The sequence below is a fragment of the Medicago truncatula genome, chromosome 7, assembly GCF_003473485.1.
Source record: "Medicago truncatula cultivar Jemalong A17 chromosome 7, MtrunA17r5.0-ANR, whole genome shotgun sequence".
Lineage (NCBI taxonomy): Eukaryota > Viridiplantae > Streptophyta > Magnoliopsida > Fabales > Fabaceae > Medicago > Medicago truncatula.
Genome location: NC_053048.1, coordinates 13,556,353 through 13,577,316, shown reverse-complemented (window position 1 = coordinate 13,577,316; position 20,964 = coordinate 13,556,353). Strand labels below are relative to the sequence as shown.

At 34.7% G+C, this 20,964-nt stretch overlaps 1 protein-coding gene across 1 annotated transcript; it reads left to right on the top strand.

The window, feature by feature from the left end:
- The first annotated feature begins 12,284 nt into the window (after positions 1-12,284).
- Positions 12,285-19,320, top strand: LOC25498034 (uncharacterized). The gene is made up of 9 exons (XM_013592771.3): positions 12,285-12,345; positions 14,043-14,369; positions 14,891-14,924; positions 15,050-15,241; positions 15,865-15,954; positions 17,323-17,388; positions 17,471-17,562; positions 17,646-17,693; positions 18,224-19,320. The coding sequence occupies exons 2-9, from the start codon at positions 14,047-14,049 to the stop codon at positions 18,333-18,335; spliced, it is 957 nt and encodes a 318-aa protein (XP_013448225.1). The 5' UTR covers positions 12,285-12,345; positions 14,043-14,046; the 3' UTR covers positions 18,336-19,320.
- The last annotated feature ends 1,644 nt before the right edge of the window (positions 19,321-20,964 follow it).

The window sequence follows — 20,964 nt, the reverse complement described above, 5'->3', positions numbered from 1 at the left end:
TGCTGGCCTCGGAAGATCTCCTGGAAGAGGTGGCAATATCTGAGGGTGAGACACCATAGTGTACCATAGAACATCGCCATCCGCCATCCGCCATGTCTGCTCTCCTGCCTGCTCACCCCAATCGGCCCCCTTAAGCGTGTGAGTGCTAAAGTCGATGAACGCCTGCACAATGTGAGGTGGTGGCAGCTCTACAACATCTTTCGGATGTCTGGGGACGGTCTGGACGTATCCGTACTGCCTCAAAACCCTCTCGGGCAAGTGACGGTACACCTTACGAACACCACACATTATCCAGCCAGAATACCATAAAACCTCCTCAAAATCCTGGATCTCTCTATTCTCCTCGTATAGCCCCTATGATACGTCATCAAACTGTATACGATCAAGTAGTGACCAATACGTGACCCCATCTCCGTGACCCCTTTCTGAAGCTTCCACCTCGCTGCAACCGGATAGTTTTCCATGTAGTTAGTGTTGGGATCAACACTGTAAAAGCCAGGAAAATGCGCCAAAAACCATGCCTGCACAAACTAAACAAATCACATTTATAAATTATTACACACGAAAAAATATAACAAAAAAATAAAAGTTAAGTTTCACATTTATAAGTTTCTTACAGTGAGCAGTCTCACGCTCCCCCCAAGAGCTCTGTCTCCAGGCCTACACGCCTCAGCTAACTTGTCGTATAGGTATGTGTGTGTTATCCCTCCCGAGGAATAATTACGCATCCCTGCGTAGCCGTCCTCCATGGTCGTTGGATAGACCAACTCGATGCGTTTGTTGCTTCTATCGCCAAACAATAAGCATCCAACCAAGTAGAGAAGGTAACACCTCACACAATAAGTCCTAACCCTCTCCCGCTCCTCCAGCTCCTCTAGATCCTCCGTATCAGCCAATATGTTGGCCCTACCAAGGTACCTCGTATATAAGTCCCTCAGCCTCGGGTAGCTAATGTACCCACCGTACTCCTGCCCACAAATTTGTTTTGCCTCATGCTGCGACACACCCAAGTGCCTCATAAGTAGTGCCGCTCCCTCATGTCTCGGCATCTTCTTCCCATGGCTCAACATCTGCCCCTCAATCTGAAGATGCTTCAGACATGCGACATCATCCAAGGTCACAGTTGTAACAGCCCGATTTTTAGCTAGATTTATTTTAATTACTTTTATTATGTGTTTTATGTGTGTTTGTGTGTGATTATTCATCATTGGGTGCATTTTCTTGGGTTTCTGTGTTAGAAGGGTATTTTGGTCATTTTGTGAGAACGGGAAAAATTATAATTTTGGTGGGAATTACTTTTAGTGATTAGTGAGAATAGTTATTTCATTAAGTTGCTAAAGTAAATTGAGATTTTACCGTTAGTGACCGTTGGTGATGTTTTACCGTTATTTATGTTATACCATTGTATATGAAGAAACTTTGCAAGTTGAATAGAAATGGGTTAAGCCCACTAGAAACTAAGTTAAGCCCATTAAGGGAGATACCATATGAGTTGTATTGGAAAATATCATTCATTTCATTTCATAAGATATTTTTAGAGAGAGAAAGAGAGAGAAAGGGTGAAGAGAAGATAAGGGTTTGGAGAGAAGAGCTTGAAGAATCAAATTGGGGTAAGCTTAGGAGCTAAAGTGAAGCCTAGGTTTGGATTAATCATTATCTAAGGTAAGGGGGTTAGTCTTCATCATAATCATGTTCATTTATTGCAATTTCTCATTTGTTGTATGAATATGGGTTGAATTGAATAAGTGGATAATTGTTGCTAAATTCGTGCTCTAACTGTGATGTTATGTTTGTATGCATGAATTGATGATAATTGTATGATTGTTGGTGAAATTACATGTTTCAAAGTATGTATAAATGTCAAGTTATGAAATTGTGCTCAATTGGTGAATTTTGCTAAGTTGATTGTTGAATTGAGATATGATTCATGTTCAATTGATGTTATTGTTGTTAATTGATGTTGTTGTTGATGAATCATGACTTGGGTTTGCACATTCATGAATTGATGATGAGAATTTGGATTGTTGTTGGTGTTTTTGTGTAAATGGATAATTTGGTGAATTGGCTAAAAGTGAGATTGATTTTTATGTTCAATGTGTTTTTGAGTATCCTTGTGAGTTATATGACCTATCAACAATCTTTGGAAGCATGTTTGGGTATCGGGAAATCAAAATTGGGAGTTTTGGGTGAAAAAGGGGTAGAACCCGTAACATTTTGCTGTAGAATTTTGAATGGTCGCTTAAGCGACGCTGCAAAGTTGTTGTCTGATGACTGTTCGCTTAAGCAAACGGGTAAGCGAACGTGCCCAGTTTCAGCACCTTTTGACTTTTGTTCCGAACTTCCTAGGGCCAATCCGAACTTCTTAAAACACTTCTTTTAACTTGTATAATCATTAGTCTCATACTTAATCCTACTGGAACATCTCCTTCAATGAAATTTGGACTTGGTTTGTGAAATCAAAACTTAACTTTGAAAATTGCTCAAGAACGTTGACTTTTTCGGAAAATGGGATCTTCAAGGAAATGGAATGGGATTAAGATAGAATAGAGATTATATGATTACTGAAAATAATTGAGATTGGTTTCCTTGAGCTTTAATTGATTTTGGTTTCGAAAATGGAATATTCTTGTGAAATGTCAAAGAGAGACGAACATTGATGAAAATATCCTTTAAAGCCAATCACCTTATAAATCTTTCATAATTAGTTTTGTATGACTATATGGAAGTATTTGATTGATAGTCGAGTGTCGAATGTGATGTTTATCTTAAGGTGACGTATTTTTCTCTTTACTTGGAATGTGAGCAAATCATGTATTTGATATGAATTATGTGAATGAGATGATATTGGTGAGTCCATATACATTGTTTACTATGATATGGTATTAATTATGCATGAGGTGATGAATCATTGGTGTGATTGCATAAATGCAAATAAATATTGGTGATGATATGGTGAGTTGTTGTGTGGACATATGCATTATTATTGAGTCATATGTTCATGCATACATATTTTGGTGATGACGGATATTTTTATATATCCAATTGGTGATGATTTTGGTGATGATGGGTGACAGCCTAAATATTGGTGATGATCGGTACCACATGCATATATATGTTGTGTCTAGGATCATATCATGAGGTGACATGAGTCCTAGTTGTGAAATTACTTGATGTACTTGTGGTTGTAAGTGATTAATGGTGATATTTGTATTTGATGGATTGTCGTGTCATGTCATGATTAACTATGTGAATTGATAAACTCATGAAAGTGGTGGAATTGTGAATGATGATTATTGATGATGATGTGTTCGTTGAATATATGTCGGTGAGACTTGGATTGTGGTGATAATGTATGTATGGAATTTATCTATTTGATTCATTGCACGATATTGGATTATGCTATTCCTGCTTTTCTGTGTTATTGATTATGTTGATGTAATACTCACCCCCAGTGATTTTTAACCGCCTACTTGCATGTATGGGTGAGTAGACGTTGTGCAGGAGTAGTAGCTTGGTGAGTTCCTGATGTTGGTGGATAGTGGGAGTTTTCTCCACTATCGGGTCTTAGAATAGAGTCGGCTCTGATCTAGGGATTTTGTATGACAGCTCTAGATCTTGTTGGATTATTTTATATTTTGAGATTTTGTCCATGTGTCGGACTTGGAGAGTTTTATGCTTATGCATTTTTGAGATCACGTGACATGTATGCTCGTCGTATATGAATTTTGTATCCGCTGCGACTGATGAGATTATGTATGCATGCATGTTAGTTTCCGATCTTTGGTTCTGAATTTTGGTGAAAGTAGCGTCTATTTCTTGAATATATGAATTATTCGCATGTTTAATTGTTTTAATAGAAATAGGGCGTTACAACAGTCATCTCCCCCAAGGGCATGTGAAAGGTGCTGGTCTCGGGATGCCACCTCTCGCATAGAGTCATCAGTTGGGCATGAGGTGTAACGCCCTAGTCGTTGTTTTATTTATTTTTGATTTATTTAGAGTCTTTCATATGATTTTAAATAATATTTGTTGATTATGTGGTGTGTATTATTTTATTATATAGTTTATTTTAATATTAATTAGAATAATGTGAGAATTATTATTATTTTGGAGGTTGGGGAGTTAATTAGGAACTAATAGAATTAAGGGGAAGTTAAATGAAATAAAGGGGAGTTAAGTATAGGGGAGTTAGGAAAGAAATAGTCAGAACTGCTTTTACGTGCAAACAGACAAGTTTTGGGAGAAAAGGGAGAAGAGCCAAGTAGAGCCAAGAGAATCCAATTTCTGTGCATTTGTCCTTCTGAATTAAGGTAAGGGTGAAGTTTGCTTCAGTAGAATAGATATTGAATTCTGATTTTGATTTAACATGGTAGAAATTGGGGATTTTGGGTTTATGTTGGATTATTGGGTTTTTGAGTGAATTGAGTGTAGAGATTGTTGTTTTGATGTTAGAAATAGGTTCTGGTTGCATACAACACTTAGTTTTACATTTGTAAACTAATTTGGGGAGTGAAATTGAGAAAATTGGGATTTTGGGGAAAAACCTGCATTCTGTCCGTGCTGATGTTCATCGCTCGCCCCGACGAGTAGCTTGTCTCGCCTCGCAAGTGAGCAATCTTCATAGCCTGCCTCGCGAGCAGAACCACTCGCCATGGCGAGTTAGTGAGTGAGAATCATGATTTTCAAATTGTTGTTATAAGGTGTAAGATGGATAGTTTTGAGTGCCTAGATGATTTTAGAGAGGACTGGGACAATTTTTAGATTAAAATGATGAATAGGGAGCTTAAAAATGAAGTTTTAGTGAGAAAAATGTCAAAACTCCCGAGAGCACCCTTTTTCTCATTCGCCTTGAGTTTGCCACGGCGAGTAATCCAATCCTTGAGTTCGCCATAGCGAGTAGATGTACTCGTGAGGCGAGTTGCCTAGTTCAGAAGCTGATTGTTATATAATTGAATAGAAATGGGAGAACTTGAATGTATGCGCATAATTATGATTAATTGTGTAATTTCTGGATTGTTGGATTGATTATACCATCAAAGACGCAGTCTTTCTCACAAGAATGCATGGTACACAAGTCTCTTTTAAGTATGAGTCAACTCAATCTTATTCAATAGAAATCTGAAATTTAGATTCTTTCTTATTTTTATAACATGCAACAAGTTCAAACCTTAGCATTAGGATCAAGGGAAAATTGGTATTCTAAATTCTTGCATTTTAATATGCTGACTTGCGACTCTGTATACCCATTATGCCATAAAACCACCTAGACCATTTGTGTAAATAGTTGCATAAGTTTATGACAATTCTTGTTATTGCTTGAAAACTACATCTGTAACACCCCGTTTCCCAACATATAAATAATATAAAACAAATCAGAGTTCATCGTAAATAGGATGTCGCATTTCGTTCTTCAAAATATTATTTAACACAAATAGAGTTAAAATCCACTCTTTATTTAAATCATCTGTTTCCAATAATTTTCAACAACGTCGCAGCGGAAAATATTTATTCTTTCAACAAAATTGACACTAAGGCCTCAACATAAACAACGTCATTAAAATCCAACAAAATTGGTCCAACAATAAGTTCATAAGGAAAAATACGTAACAATGAAAATAAACATCAAAGTCCCCATCCCGTTACATATCAGAGCGACTCCTAAGATGACACGAAGAATCAACTCACATCAGCAGTTACTCCTGATTATCTGCACATTACCCACGTAGAGGCAACATTCAAACAGAAGGGGTGAGATTTCACATTCAATAATAATAAGCATATAATTCATTAAAAGAATTTAACCACATAAATCACCAACAGTACATCAACAACATTACTTCACATAACTTCAATAACAATTCATCAACAAAACTTCGCTCAACAACGCGACAACATTGACTTGACAATGCAACAACGACGACTCGACAATGCAACAACAACATTAACAACAATGCAACGACAACATTAACAGAGCATAAAGCTCCCTTCGCTAATGTCATAATTCGACATGTCAGGCTACAGCCCCCTTCGCTTAAAATGATCATGCATTGACACCACCAATGCTGCAACAACAACAACAACAACAGAAACAACAACAACAACTTCATAGTCTCACAATTCATTACTAGGAATAGCATCATATAGGCATCATATTAAACAACCACAATTCATCATACATCTTCGTAAAAACATATAAAATTATCCACAAAAGGTTTTCACATCAAACCAAGGCTACTAGAAAGATAACACAATTATCAACAACTTTCACGTTTACACCGAAGACCAACTCAAAACAGAAACGTGTGAAACAGACACAAGTACGCGAAACAGGGCAGGCTGCCAATGAACAACTCGCGAGGCGAGCCAATCTACTCGTTATGGCGAGGTCAACATATGGACTACTCGCTATGGCGACCAAGCAGTGACGGATCCAGAAATTTCAATAAGTGGGGTCAATATTGTTTATCTTAAATATTTATACAAAATATACAAATTTATAACTAATAAAATAATTTCTTTCTTTAGAAAAAAAAAACTAATAAAATAATGACATCATTATCATTAAGAAAAATTAGATATTACAAAAAATATTTCATCATATATTAGTCTATATAAATGTTACCATAAATCAGAGATTACCAGATATATCGATGTCTATGAATGTTACAAAACAATAATTCAAAATTTCATATCCATACAATTAGGCATTCGATTTTTTTTCACAAAATTCATAGCAAAGAAACTCCTTTCAACAATTCTCGTCGTCACATGCAATTGTAATGTTTGAGTATTTTTTGTGCTCGTTTTTAGTAATGCTAACTTCAAAAGTAAATACAATGTTGGATAAAAGATGTTTTATAGTTTCGAGAACCTTGCTTGAAAGATTAGTCCTTTCATCTAAATTAGAAAAGTGTTTAAAAAGATCAAATTTCCATGTTTTTCTCTAGTAATTTCTAGTATATTTCATCATAAGCAATTTAAAAATAAATTCAATTTTAGACTTTCATTTGTAAATTCAGTTTAAAAATAAATCCACGTGAAACCTGAATTTTCTTTTAACCTTTTGGGAGCATTTTCTTTTTGTTTTAATGAAAAATCCATTTTTGAAAGTTAAAACTTAAATGCCAATGTTTTCTCAATTCACTAATTCACTTTTTATAAATGCAGTAGAAAGTATGAGAGTTATACTACTATTTTAACAAATATAGTTTAAAATTAATTTACAAACATGACATTGCTTTACCTTCAATGTGTTAGTTTGGTTATGTGGGGTCAACATACAATTCAAAGTGGGGTTAAAATGCAAAATCGTGCTATAATTGGTTAAAATAGAAAGTAAGGAGTGGGGTCAAGTGACCCCAATGTGATACACGTGCATCCGTGCCTGCGACCAAGGTACTCGCCGTGGCGAGTTAAAACTGATAGCTCTCGGGAACTTGACATTTTTTTATCCAAAAATCCCATTTTTAACTTCCCTATGCCCAAATTTGATTCCAAAACTTGTCTAAACATTTCTAAACATGAAAAGGCACTCAAAACCATACAAAACATGACCCAAAACATTATTTTAGAAAATCATAATTTTTCACCACTGAACAACTCGCTATGGCGAGCAATCACTCGCCGTGGCGAGCGATGAACTGGGCTAATCGCCGTGGCGAATTGTGACAGACATCTCTACGAGAACAGACCAGTTTTCACTCCAAAAACCCCAATTTCATCAACCCAAATCCCAAATTTGATAGAAAACTCTACCTATGATTATTCTACAACCTGAACACCAATTATTTCCTTAATTCATTGGGTTACCTACTCTTTCAACAATCAATTTTAATTTCAAAACCTAATTTCTCAACAATCAAAATTAACAAAACAACATGTTAAACCCCTTTTCAGAATCATACAACCCATTATTAGAGAAAGATAGTCTCACCCTTACCTTAGATTAGATTATTTCAGACTCTACAAGCTTGCTCCTATTCTCTTTCTCTGACTTCTCATTTTCTCCCTTTTCTCCCAAAAAGACAGTTTTCACGTATTCTCAATTCTGCCCCTTTTCTCCCTTTTCTAACTCTAACCTTTTCTATTTCCTTAACCTACATATTTTCCCTTATTTTCAATTTTGCCCCTCAAACCTCATAATTCTATTTTAATTATATTCCTCCACTAAATAATAAAATAAGGGCTACTAATAAATATCATTACACAACAAAAATATCACTCATCAAAAGAAATTGATTAAATTATAAAAAGACTCTAAACTCAATAAAATAAATAAATAATAAAATAGGGCGTTACGACGTCATGAAAGAGACATTAATGTTTTATCAAAAAGAACATTATCTCTATCAATTCTTGTTACTGTTTGGTAAAAGACAAAACCAATTTATTTTCTTGTTACTATTTTGTAACAAGAGTACTTGACAGCTCACATTCCAAAATTCAAACGGATTTAGGGTATTTCAATTTTTTGTGTTGTTGCTTGAAACAACAATCACCTTATCGTTTCAGTTGAAAGATGTACGTTTATAGTTTGATTTATCCTTAATTGCTTAAGGACAATTTAACCTTAATAAGTAACTTATATGATAGACATAGCAGATTAAAACGTCTTAAAATTATTGTTTTTGGGTTTCCAAACTGTTGTATTTGGATTTCCAAATTCTACTATCTACCGTAGTTGTTACTAGGTTGAGTCACGACCAGATCGCTCTCTTTAAGACGTTTCGTGGTACTGCCCAAAATTGTGCAAGGTAGACTATCAGCCACGTCGCCTCCAGGATAAAACAAGCTCAGCTACAACTGTTCAATTAACTACTGCACTGTAGAAAACCGTTCGAGAATTACACCTCCAAATATGGTACTAAGACCACTCTTAATACTGAAACCACTTTAATATGGTATTGTTACCACTCTGTTATGGTGTTGAGACCACTCAAATATTGTGTTACCACTATTCTAACTTTAATTTCTCCAAAACATCAATATGGCACTACGACCACTCAAATATGGTGACACCACACCATTTCTCCTCAAATAGAAAAATATTAAAATAATTTTTTTATATACCGTTAAGATCATTCTTAATTTCGACGGGACATTGTTATTCCAAATAGGGTCTATGATCTTAAAAGTACTCTTTATTCCAAAGGGACATTAAACCAAAAAATGAATATGGTCTTAAGAACACTCTTAATTCCGAAGGGACAGAAAAAAGGAGATGAAGAGAAGAAAGACTCGTCAACACAAGTCAAGGGAGAAGAGAGAAAGAGTTCCCTACAACTCAATAAAACTCTTTGGTGTAATTTTTGAACTAGGTGAACTCTCATTTTATAGGAAGAGTTTGTAACTAATTTGGAGAAACTTAAGAATTAAGTAAACTTAAAAATTAAGCAACCCACGTATCAACTCAATTAACAAACTAATTAATCGGATAAGTTCAAAAAGAAACAAATTCACTAATGAAGGAAAGATATGAAATTCTGTTGGATTCTCGATCTTATCACAACCAACATAAACTAAAATTATGTGAAGTGATATCCATGAATAAAAAAAAAATAATTGTTATTATTTTCATCATTATCAAGTATTTAAAATTAAATACCACTATTTAAACACTACTAATGTGTGTGTTCTATTTTATGTGGGACATCCACACTCTATTTTTTCAATTCACACAATACTAAATCAAAGTTTAGTAACTTAATGTTTAATCTTCAAACCTTCCAGTTTCTTTCCATCTTCACATCAATGTTCCAATAGAACCTGTTTTTAAAACCAATTTTAAAACTTGTTCATGTTTCTGACCTGTTTTAAACAGTTCAAAATGTGGTCTTGATACAAAAACATGTGTTTTAGTTCTGAATTAGTTTGAGACAGGTGAGAAACTGCTTGTCTGATCTAAATTTGTTCAAAATGATCCAATTATTGTACATCTAAACTGTTTCAAAAAGGTTCAATTATTGTACAAACCTTTAGCAGGTTCAGGAAGAATATCAAAGCCAGAACCAATGATAACTAGAGGGAAAATGCATTTTTTATCTAGTTTTTTTTATTTACAATTTTAGTCTTAATTTCTAAATTTAAAAATAAAACCCACTATTCATAAAATTTCTATTTTTTTTCTCTTAATACAAATTGAATAAAGATTTAACAAGTTGTAAAGTGACGTGGCAATTTTTATGTGTATCAAATCTTGTTATATTTTCTGTATCATTACAGTATTGTTTAAATACTAATAAAAATGTAAACCCTAAACAAATCAAATTTCCAAAGAACATATGCTTTGTCTTATTGGCTAGGAAATTAACCAATTATTTGTACTACGTAATTTTAGTTATTATAAAATTTAATTCTTGCAAAAACATTGATAACACGTCATCCACTTAATAAATTGAGTCAACCATGTACATTTTGGACCTGAAATCTATGTGTTTGTGATAAGGCAACTTTTCCTACAATGTATGGATAGAAATTTCTTCAATTTTGCTTTCTCAACGCAAAGTATCCAAATATTACAAGTTAATGTAGAAAATGATGTGACACTAAATCACCACAAGACATAAGCACAATTGAAAAATGAATTATATTCTTTGTCTATGTTTGATATCACGGTAATATATTATAATTAAAGTAATCCATCGTAATTTATTTTTTTTGAAAAAAAGTACCGTAATTTTGACATAGTTTGTTAAAAAAAACATTTTTAATAAGTAATAATTTTTTTTCTTTGAAACAGCAAATTTTATTTAATAACTCGATCTCAGCTTAAGACGAACTGAGATCAATGATTCAGATAATACAAACTAAAGGCTTTGTATATAGGCGGAACACCCGAAAATAAACGCCAAAAAGACGCCCCTACACACAACACCTAGCCACCTTCAACACCCACCAAGAAAACCTCACCACCTAAAACAAACTCCATCAAGGAACGATCACTGAAAAAGGATATTTCATATCCATCCATCGCCACTACACACCCCAAAATAAACACCTCTAAATGAAACACTTCGTCCTCGTCACCTAAGCTGAGACACTATTCTAAATATCAATCAGCTCCCACCACCTCTCAACCTCTAGTCCATCGAAAGAACGCCAAAACAGCCCAACACCTAACTTGAACCAAAGAACTGACTCCCGATCTCGAATCAAAAGTGATCGGCCCACCAGACTACATGACCAAACCAGACGGGCACCCCTTATCCCCGGTCCACCAGAGAAACAACGAAGTCAGTCAAAATAAGAATGCAGTTAGACACCAACTCCCGATCTCGAAGGAAAAGTACTCGGCCCACCAGAATCCAGCACACAAAATGTAAGACAGACGAACTGATAAGCGGTGGTGCAAACATCAATCAAAAAGAAAAAATGATCAGCTCTAAGGACACACACCCTCAAAACACCTTGCACACGTAAGCAACCCAAAAACTCAAAGAGATAGCGACAAACATAAATGGCTCCGAAAAACAACTATAATTGATTGGCACAGAATAGGTTCTAAATTATTTACTCCAATTCCCCACTTCAATTCCAACTTAAACATGAAACAATATTAAAATCTAGGCTTTTATACATGTTTAGTCCTACAAATAGGGGTCATTTAAACAATGGTTCATGTATTCGTTAATCTTAACAATTTGCCCTTCCAAAATTTAATAATTTAAAATTTCGTCCCTCTCCCGACTTAATCACTGCCACATTAATTTGATGACGTGACAATCACTGCCACACATGAAATTCCAATTTTACCCATGAATTTCCAATTCTTTCTTCCATCTTCTTTCCCCTTCTTAAGGACAAAATTGAAATTTCATATGTGACAGTGATTGTAGGGAGGGTGACGAAATTTTAAATTATTAAATTTTGAAAGGGCAAAACAGGGACTAAGCCTAAAATCTAATAAAAAAATGTTCTTCATTTAATTCTCACAAAACTTAAAAATTAATCTATGTAAAAGGAATATTTACTCGCCCATGTTTGAAGTAATGGAGAGAAGGTATTGCATTGCATGCAGATAGAGTTTAATAAATTTCCACAGTCCACGTGCCACTACCATATTCCAACCAAGACATTACGTGTAAATTAACGAGGCAACCCGTCAACGTAAACTTCGATCAATCATTTTCGTTTTCATATCCGATCCTAATAAACAAAAAAAATAAATAAAAATGACCAATCGGTAACCGCCTCATTGAAAAAAAAGAAAAAAAAAACCACTATGTTCACTTGTTTTTTATTTTTCAATTTTGCAAAAGGAAATTCCTTCCTTCACCAATAGTCCAAGATCAGTGCAACACGGCTTTTCCAGTTTCTTCATCGCCTCACATTTCTCTTCTCTTTCGCGTATGTTTCCAATTTTTAATCATCTTTTCTGCTTTATTTTCCATTAACAAAGCACGAACACAGATATGGCAAACGCTGACGCATGTCGGACACTGAGACACCTCTTTTATCATAAGCGTGGGTGGTGCAAGCACCTCTTAGTTATTGAGAAAAACCCAAGTCCCACGTCAGATAGATGAGACTCTTGACGAGAGTTTATAAAGAGGAGACACTCCTCACTTCACAAACCGGTTTTGTAAGGATGAGTTAGGCCCCAAATTTCAACATGGTATCAGAGCTTGTCGAATTCAAGGGCCGCCTAAACCTGTTTACGCACCAAGCCCAAAGAGTACTGGGCGTGAGGGGGTGTATTGGTTAAAATGCAAGTCCCCATCGGATAGATAAGACTCTTGATAAGAGTTTATTATATAGAGGAGGCAATCCTCACCTCCAATTTCAACATTAGTAATACTTATTTATGCTTCTTTGCTGCATCAAAATGGCTATAACTTTAATTTTGCATACTCTTGACTTTTTCCAAACATTGCCACATTCAAATTTGCATTGTTATTTCGTTTTTTCCCCATGTTTCCTTGTGTTATAGTATTTTTTTCCTTCCTTTTAAATTATGTTTATTGTTGGTTTAAAAAAAAAACAGTTTAAAATTTAGGAAAACACTTGCACTTTTTTATTTCACCCGGTGATACTCTAGCTAGATTTGCCTTGTTTTGTGTCATATATAATCATGGGATGATTATGGTTTATTTGAAATTAAATCATCGAGTGTAGTTAATTTAGAATTTACATTTTGACGTGCACTATTAATTGTTATGATATGAGGCTCTGGGCAAGAGAAGTGGCAAAATGAGGGTATATTTTACTGAAATTTTCACGAGAGAAAGATGTATCCAACATGAATAAATAGAGGTGGGAGTCGGAATTTCTATACCTATAGTTGTTGTTGTACCGTGTAGCAGATGTAGGGACCGTTTAATTTAGAGAGAATTTTTTTCCTCTAGATCCAACGGTCCCTACGACCACTGCACGATACAGAAGGTTGTAGTGTAAGGTAGTTAAGATGTTTCAGACACTTCGGAGAGCGACTTGGGACGTTCAAGTTCAAACCCAGGAGTGAACAATGTTTGTCTTTGGTTCGTCTTATCAGAGAGGGAGAGGGGAGAATGTATAGAAAGAGAGAAATGAAGGATGAGATTAATTCTTTTATGCTGTCAACCAATCATGATCCATCATTAGTATGATTTTTAAGGTAGATGTGTTTAAATTCAAATATCTGTAATGATCAAATAGTTATGATTACTTGACATGTGAAAAATATTTACATTGTCGATGCATATCAACTTAATCCGTAAAAGATATGCACACGTCTTCTAGCATAATCATAGTAATTTTTTTATGGTAATATTATTTGCAACTACAGAAACTTCGGATAATTGCTGAAAATTGTGATTATGACATCTAAAAATCATCAGAAACCTCAAAAACCCTGCTAGTATCAACCCAAGAAAACTAAACATCATCCAAATTATGAATATTGAGTTGACATTTCTACATATTAGTAAATATGAACTATAAAGCCTACTGTGGTGGCCACTTTCTTAGTTGGAGTAAACGAAGAATTTCGAGAAAATTGCGTAATTTAGTAAAATTGGTTTTCTTTCATGATGTTTTTCATGTAGCAATGTTGTTTTCTTTATCAGGAGGATGCAACTGGACGATGCAACTGATTCAACCACCCTCAGTTATTGGTTAAATTGGAGGGTCTATATTTGCGTAGTTTCTGTTTTGCTGTCTATGATCCTTGCATGTCTAACAATATGGAAGCGTGAAAGTTCAAGGAATCTCACATTTGACAACGGAGAAAACCAGAGTACTTTGTGTGGCGATGAAGCGTGGAAGCCATGCCTTAAGGACATTCACCCTGTTTGTTTGCTAGTTTTTCGAGTTATCTCATTCTCTTCTCTTTTGGCATCACTAATTGCCAAAATCCATGTCAGTCATGGCACAACATTTTACTATTACACTCAGTGAGTATTTCTCTTTTGTTATCCTCATGTACTTGATTTATTTATGGGTCTTGTCATGCTTAGTGCGGTGCCATAGATTTGGTGAGCTAATCGTTATTTTTCTTAGTTGGTGATTTAAAGATTTACTAGTGAACCACCATTACCTTGGTCATAGTGGAACTGAATTTGGATCCCTTAAGCATAGTCTCGGGTTCAATTCTTGTAGATGGAAAATACATGGTTGGCAAGGGAGGCCTCACTAAAGGTGGCCAGTCTCGTTCTCTGACCGAGATTAGTAATCGGCGAAGCCGGTGGATACTTTAAACAGTGATATGGTTACCAACAAAAATAAATTCTTCTCCTTTAAGCATTATAATTGAATCCAAATCTATTTAGAATTTTTAAGCTGTCTTAGTTTTTCTCAGTTTCGTTTCAATGACTTCCATTTCTCTGACATTTGTTTCAAACTTTTGGTTTCAATTTTTTTGCCATTTGATTGATAAATTTTGATTGTGAACTCTCTTATTTTGGATTTCTTCTAGGTGGACCTTCACTCTGGTTACAATTTATTTTGGGGTATGGCTCTTAATTCTCCTTGGAAACCTTGCCTTGGATCGAACCAATGCTATTCATATATCTTCTTTTGTGACTTTGTGATGTTCTCGCATTTATGTCTCACAATTTGAACTTTCTTGTTGTAGTGTGCATCTGTGCTATCAGTGTATGGGTGTTACATGTATAGAAAATCCACATCCACCACCTTAAATGATAATATTGCTAGAATAGATGCAGAGCAAGGTCCAAATGTACCTCTCTTACACCAGGATGCCACAAACATACAGAAGAATCAAATTGCACCTGTTTGGAGTTACATTTTTCAAATTTTATTCCAGGTATTAACAACAATTCAATAGAAAAACACATTCCTGGGCTTATTGCATGTGGGGAAATTTGGTCCTTTGCTTTCCCTTATATTTGTTTGTTTCTTTCAAAGTTTGTGAGTGTTCTATCCGTCTTCTATCTTCTATTTTTCTTTTCTTCTTCAAATCATGGTTTTGTTGTGCTTTTTCACTTATGTTAATTCCATGTGCATAATTGCTACTCCTTCCGTCCCTAATCTTTAGTCTTTTAAGCTTTTTATTTCTGTCCCAATTTTTTTTTTATGAAACCAAGATACAATTGAATATATTTTTTTTGGTACTCTTAGAAAAATCATTATCATGCATTAAATGAATTAAAGGTAAATGAGTGTATATTTGTATAAATTTATTATTTCTTTAAGGATCAAAGAGCATATATGGAGGGAATAATTTGTTAAGCTGTGGTGCATGAAGACTGTGTTTTGGACCATTTGAATGAAAAATCGGATAATTTTGCATGTTAATGAAGTTCATCTGAATACTTGAACTTTACATCCTTTTTGGATAATTTCTAGAGTTTAACATCGGTCTGCACTGATTACAATATTTCATTACTGTTCCTTGAATTTAATATGTTTCACTATGTATTTAAACAGATTAGTGCAGGAGCAGTCATGCTTACGGATTGCATTTATTGGCTCATTATTTTTCCATTTCTTACCCTGAGAGATTATGATTTAAACTTTGTGAGTAGCAATTTTAAATATTTTCATACTTATACTCTCTTGCTACGTGCTGCATATTAAATGTTTCTTAAGTTTCTACCAGTAGCTAATCTAATGGGTGACATATACTTAGACTGTCATGAAGCCTTGAACTTGGGGCTAATGGTGAGACAATTGATGAATTTGGACTTGTTGCCATCACAAATTCCACGCATTCACGCATTCAGTACATCGGTGACCTTTGGATCAAGATCAGATGATCATGATTTCAAGCTTGGTATTATACAATGTAGAAGAGAAAAATCAAAATCTACTGCTGCTAGATATCGATCAATGGATGTGATGACTGCGTGAATTTGTGACTTTACCAAATTCATATCCTCTAGTCGATATGTCCAATAAAATTAGGTCAAGGTTAGTAAATTTTAAAGGAAGAACTTGTCGAAGTTCGCTTTTGTATTGAGAGTTAGTACGATAGTGGGTGTTGTGGTTGTAAGAATCCAAGAGTTCATGTTTAATTGGATTATGATTTAGGATACTGTGTATTTCATGTTTATTAACTAAAGCATTTTATTTGCGATGTACATTTATTATTGCACTCTAAGGGATATCTACTCTGCAACTGAAATCAATATGATCTGTTTTGACTGGAGGCATTAAAATGAGGTCTTTGGATCAATATACATGATCTGACATTGCATTAGAATCTTTACATATAGATAAAAAAAAATCTTCCATGAAGATCGATAATTTGAAAGGGAAGATTGCAGGTCATATATCTTAAAGTGTGGATGACCCTAACTCATTGAGCTAACTTTTGTCATCAAGTTAGGTACAGATTCAAATTCTAAGATGGTACCAGAGTCTCCTTGTTGGCTTCCCTCACCGTCCACGCTCTAGGCTCATTGGGTCTATGCGTGAGAAACTGTTGGAAAATTATCCTTCATGTGGCAACCCTGCCATCTGTTATTGAGATAGTTAATTTTCATTCATTCCCGTGGTACAACACCTTTAGTGTGCTGGCTGAATAGGTAGGTAAGGTTCAGTCCAATATCGCGTATAGATATGGTCTTTGAAGTGCTTAGAAGGCTTAGGCAGTTCTCACCTTCACCAATTTTTCATGGATGAGTTATGATGTGTGCCCGAATCATAAGAATAATCAATATTAGTATACTCGTAACATTTGATATCGGTGGCATATCACCTCAGGAATATTCGACGTGTTGCCCAACATGACCTTCTGTCTATGTATTCTAGATTTTAAATTTATCAACAACTTATAATATTTTGATTTCTATGACAGTCTCTTCTATATTTCCTCCTCATTTCTTCTATTACATGTCCTAATGATTTAGATTTAGTCTGATAATTTTTCTCTACCTTGTGTAGATGACAGTGAACATGCATACACTAAATTTAGTTTTGCTCTTCGGCGATGCAGCTTTAAATTGCTTGGTAAATATTTTGATGACCTAAAATCCTCATTCAGAATAATTGCAAAAACTGACGTTAAACTAGTTTAACCTACATGTTTCAGCGAATACCCTGGTCTGGGATGTCTTTCTTTGTGTTATGGACAGGTGTTTACGTCATTTTTCAGTGGATAATTCATGCATGCGTTTCGATTTGGTAATTTATGCTATATTTTTGCATGTCAAATTTTAGAGACACAATTGGTTAACTAACTACAGCCACTGTTCTCATTCTTACAGGTGGCCTTACCCATTTCTTGATTTGTCATCACCTTCTGCACCATTGTGGTACGGTATTTCATTCTTTAATACTAAATAATTTTTCAAATTAAATGGTGACGCGGAAATGATATTACTGAATCATCCTGGGTTCTCATTGCACGAGGCTCTACATTTTCCTTTTCATGTAAGGTTTTATTCTAGTGATTTTTAAGTAAAATACTGAAGTTAAGAATCATGAAACAGAATAAGAACATTGTTTAGAATCGATTTTGGGGGTATTACCTTAGCTAGCAAAACATGGGTTTTGTATTGAGGAATCTTGGATTATGGTCCTGTTTGCATAAAAAACTTAATTGAATGCTTATAACAGAAGCATTTATCATGTAAGTCTTATGTTTAAGTTGTCAAACTGTTTTCGTATAAACTATAAGCTTTTTTCATAGGCTTAAAACAGTCATAAGCTGTGTCCATAAGATATCTCAAAGTGCTTAACCTAGCAGGACAACTCAACATTCTAGTCTCCATTCTGTTCTCACTATTGAATATTCTGATTAATATAGGGTAAATCCAATTTTTCTTTTTGTGTTGAACTGTAGGTACTTGGTGATGGCATTAATGCATATTCCATGTTATGGCTTCTTTATGCTGATTCTAGAATTGAAACACTATTTCTTATCAAAGTGGTTCCCATCCTCTTGTCAGTGCTAAAGATCGAGTGGTATCGAAGTCAGATTTGATCTTTTTAGAGTCAAATGCAGGTTGGCCTGCGCAAAAACGATTCACTCTCGCAACTGTTTAATTGTCGAAATCTGGTCTGCTACCAGATAGCATAAGTGTGTACATGTTCGATGTCACTTGTGTCCATTGAGATAATATTTTTAACAAGAGATTTCATGGTTAAAATTACTCATGTACGGTGAAAAAAGAAATGAAAAAAAATAGTCTTTTAGAAAATAGTTTACTTAGAGAAAGTTGAGACATCTCTGTATCTCAATGACACTTGTCCACTGAGATAAAATGACGATGTGGGGAACATGTTCTCGATATTTGGTCAGCACAGAATGTTCCCGACGATCGAAATGGATGCTTCGTTGATGAGATCGCCTGAAGATATTATCAAGAGTTTGATTCGGCCAGATGAAGATGTTTAGGTAGTATTATGTTGTATCATTATTTTGTTGGATTTTAGTTCTTGTTAGAAGATGTTGGTATTGAAATGTCTTATACTTAGCGTAAAGGTTTGGTAGTCTCTTTGAAAAGTCAAAAGAATGAAGAAAAGATATTTTGTATTCTACCGTATCAACTATATAGGTTTTCCAATCAATTCATTCGAATAAGATGAGTGTGACGAACATGAATGCATAGTTTGATCATGCCCCTTTGTCAATTGAAACTTGTCAGCTAGTAGGGTAGTAGGATTAAGCTCAATATAGAATATATTGAAATGTGCTACTTTTTTGTCACTACTCATCTTATATGAGGGAATACATGTGATATGTTCTCTTTATTCTTTTGATTTTTAAAGAGACTATCAAATTTTTACGCTAAGTATAATACACTTCAATGCTGACATTTTCGGAAAACTTTCAAGAATATAATTTAAATCAAACATCATGAAGATACCACATATTTAGGGAAAATGTAATTTAATGTAACACAACGTTTCGTTTATTGCCCGATTTGAACGAAGATGAAATTAAAACTAAATAAATTTATCGTACTCTTTGTTTAGATTTCGTGTATAGCGCATTAGTGAATGAAATGTTCTTTTTAAGCTAAGACATGCTTTAAAAAAAAAAAAACTCTGTCAAAAATTAATGGTTTGTTAGTTTACCTAAAATCAACACAAATAAATCCATGTTGACTTCCAACACAAGTTAACTCACGTGGGTTAACTCACGTTGAAGTTATTTTAGATAGTTTGATGTGGGAATGAACAGAAGTGTATGGGAGAATAGCAATTTTCAAATCCATATGCATGGAACCCCTAATTAGGAGCCTCTAGTAGCCTAAGAAATCCATATGCAGAAGTGTAAGGCTAGTTATTTCGACAAAAAAAAAAATTCCAAAGAAACCTATGTTGGAACAAAATGTGTTTAACATTACCCTTTGAAAGTTTTGATGATAATAAGGTATTAAAATTGTCAATTGGATATGCTAATATTTGTTCAAGTGTACAAGACCATAGACAAAAATTTGAAATCATTATTAGGTTATGGAAGAACAAAAGAGAGCAAAGAAATCAACAAAAAAGAAGTTTAAAGCGTCTGAAGAGAAGTGCTCCTGAAGTGATGACGTCATTAGAAGCAACTTCATCAGAAGCATCTCATCAGAAGCTGAAGATCATCAGAAGCTGAAGATCACCTGAAGATCACCAGAAGCTGTAGTTCATTAGGAGATGCAAGACTTAAAGCTTCAAAGGTTGTTCAATGGATTTAATATCGTCTAAGCATTGTAGAAGACTAGAAGAGTGAAGCAACGACTATTTTGAAAGGATTTGAAGGCATTAGATGCTTGTTCTTTGAAGAGCGTTGACAAAGTACAATTGTACAAAGTGTACAACCACTATCACCACTACTCAGTTTGTGTCTCTGCTACAAGACAAGGATAACAGCTTTGCCTGCAACAATGTTCCTACATACTGGAATGGATTTGAAATTGATCCTTCATAGGACAATAACCATATCAGGCAAAAGATCATTGGTGATTGATCAAAGCTTCAAACGACTCTATTTTGATGTGCTGACAATTCACAACGTCTCTTTCAACAATTTGAAAGTGCCTAAACTCTGTCAAAATTGTTCTGCATCAAAAGTTCACTTATAATTTCTTAACAACTTTCATATCTTAGAAATTCTAGAGTCTTAAGAGTCTGTATCTGATTTGTATTGTGAACACCACTGATTGTATATCAAGTGTTCAACCTCAAACATTTTTCTTTGTAATTCTGTTTGAATTTAGAAGTCTCTTGCAGTTGTGCTTGAGCATTAGAAGTCTCTTGATTGTGTTCAGGAGCAAAGGAAGTCTCTTGCAGTTGTGCTTGAGCATTTGAAGCCTCTTGCTAGTTTTAGCAGTCAGCAGTTGTAATAAGATATTACATTTTAGTGAACTATCCTTGGAAGTGCAAGGGGGACATGACTACTTCCGGTTTGTGGAAGGAACCTGTATAATTGCTTTGTGTCTTTCTTCTTTCTCTCTTTATTTTATCCGCTGCTACTTAGTGCTAGAAATCACTTCAGAAGCAGAACTCTATTTGCTTCTGATAAGTGTTTTCAGCTTAGGAGAAAACGAAGAAAAAACTAACACAATTCAACCCCGCCCCCCCTTCTTGTGTTTT

Bases quoted from the DNA above. Each gene is read 5' to 3' on its own strand.
- LOC25498034 (XM_013592771.3), top strand. From the start codon at position 14,047: ATGCAACTGGACGATGCAACTGATTCAACCACCCTCAGTTATTGGTTA. The intron at 15,955-17,322 runs GTGAGTAGCAAT...TACCTTGTGTAG, and splicing joins GAGATTATGATTTAAACTTT to ATGACAGTGAACATGCATAC. The intron at 17,694-18,223 runs GTACGGTATTTC...GTTGAACTGTAG, and splicing joins TCACCTTCTGCACCATTGTG to GTACTTGGTGATGGCATTAA.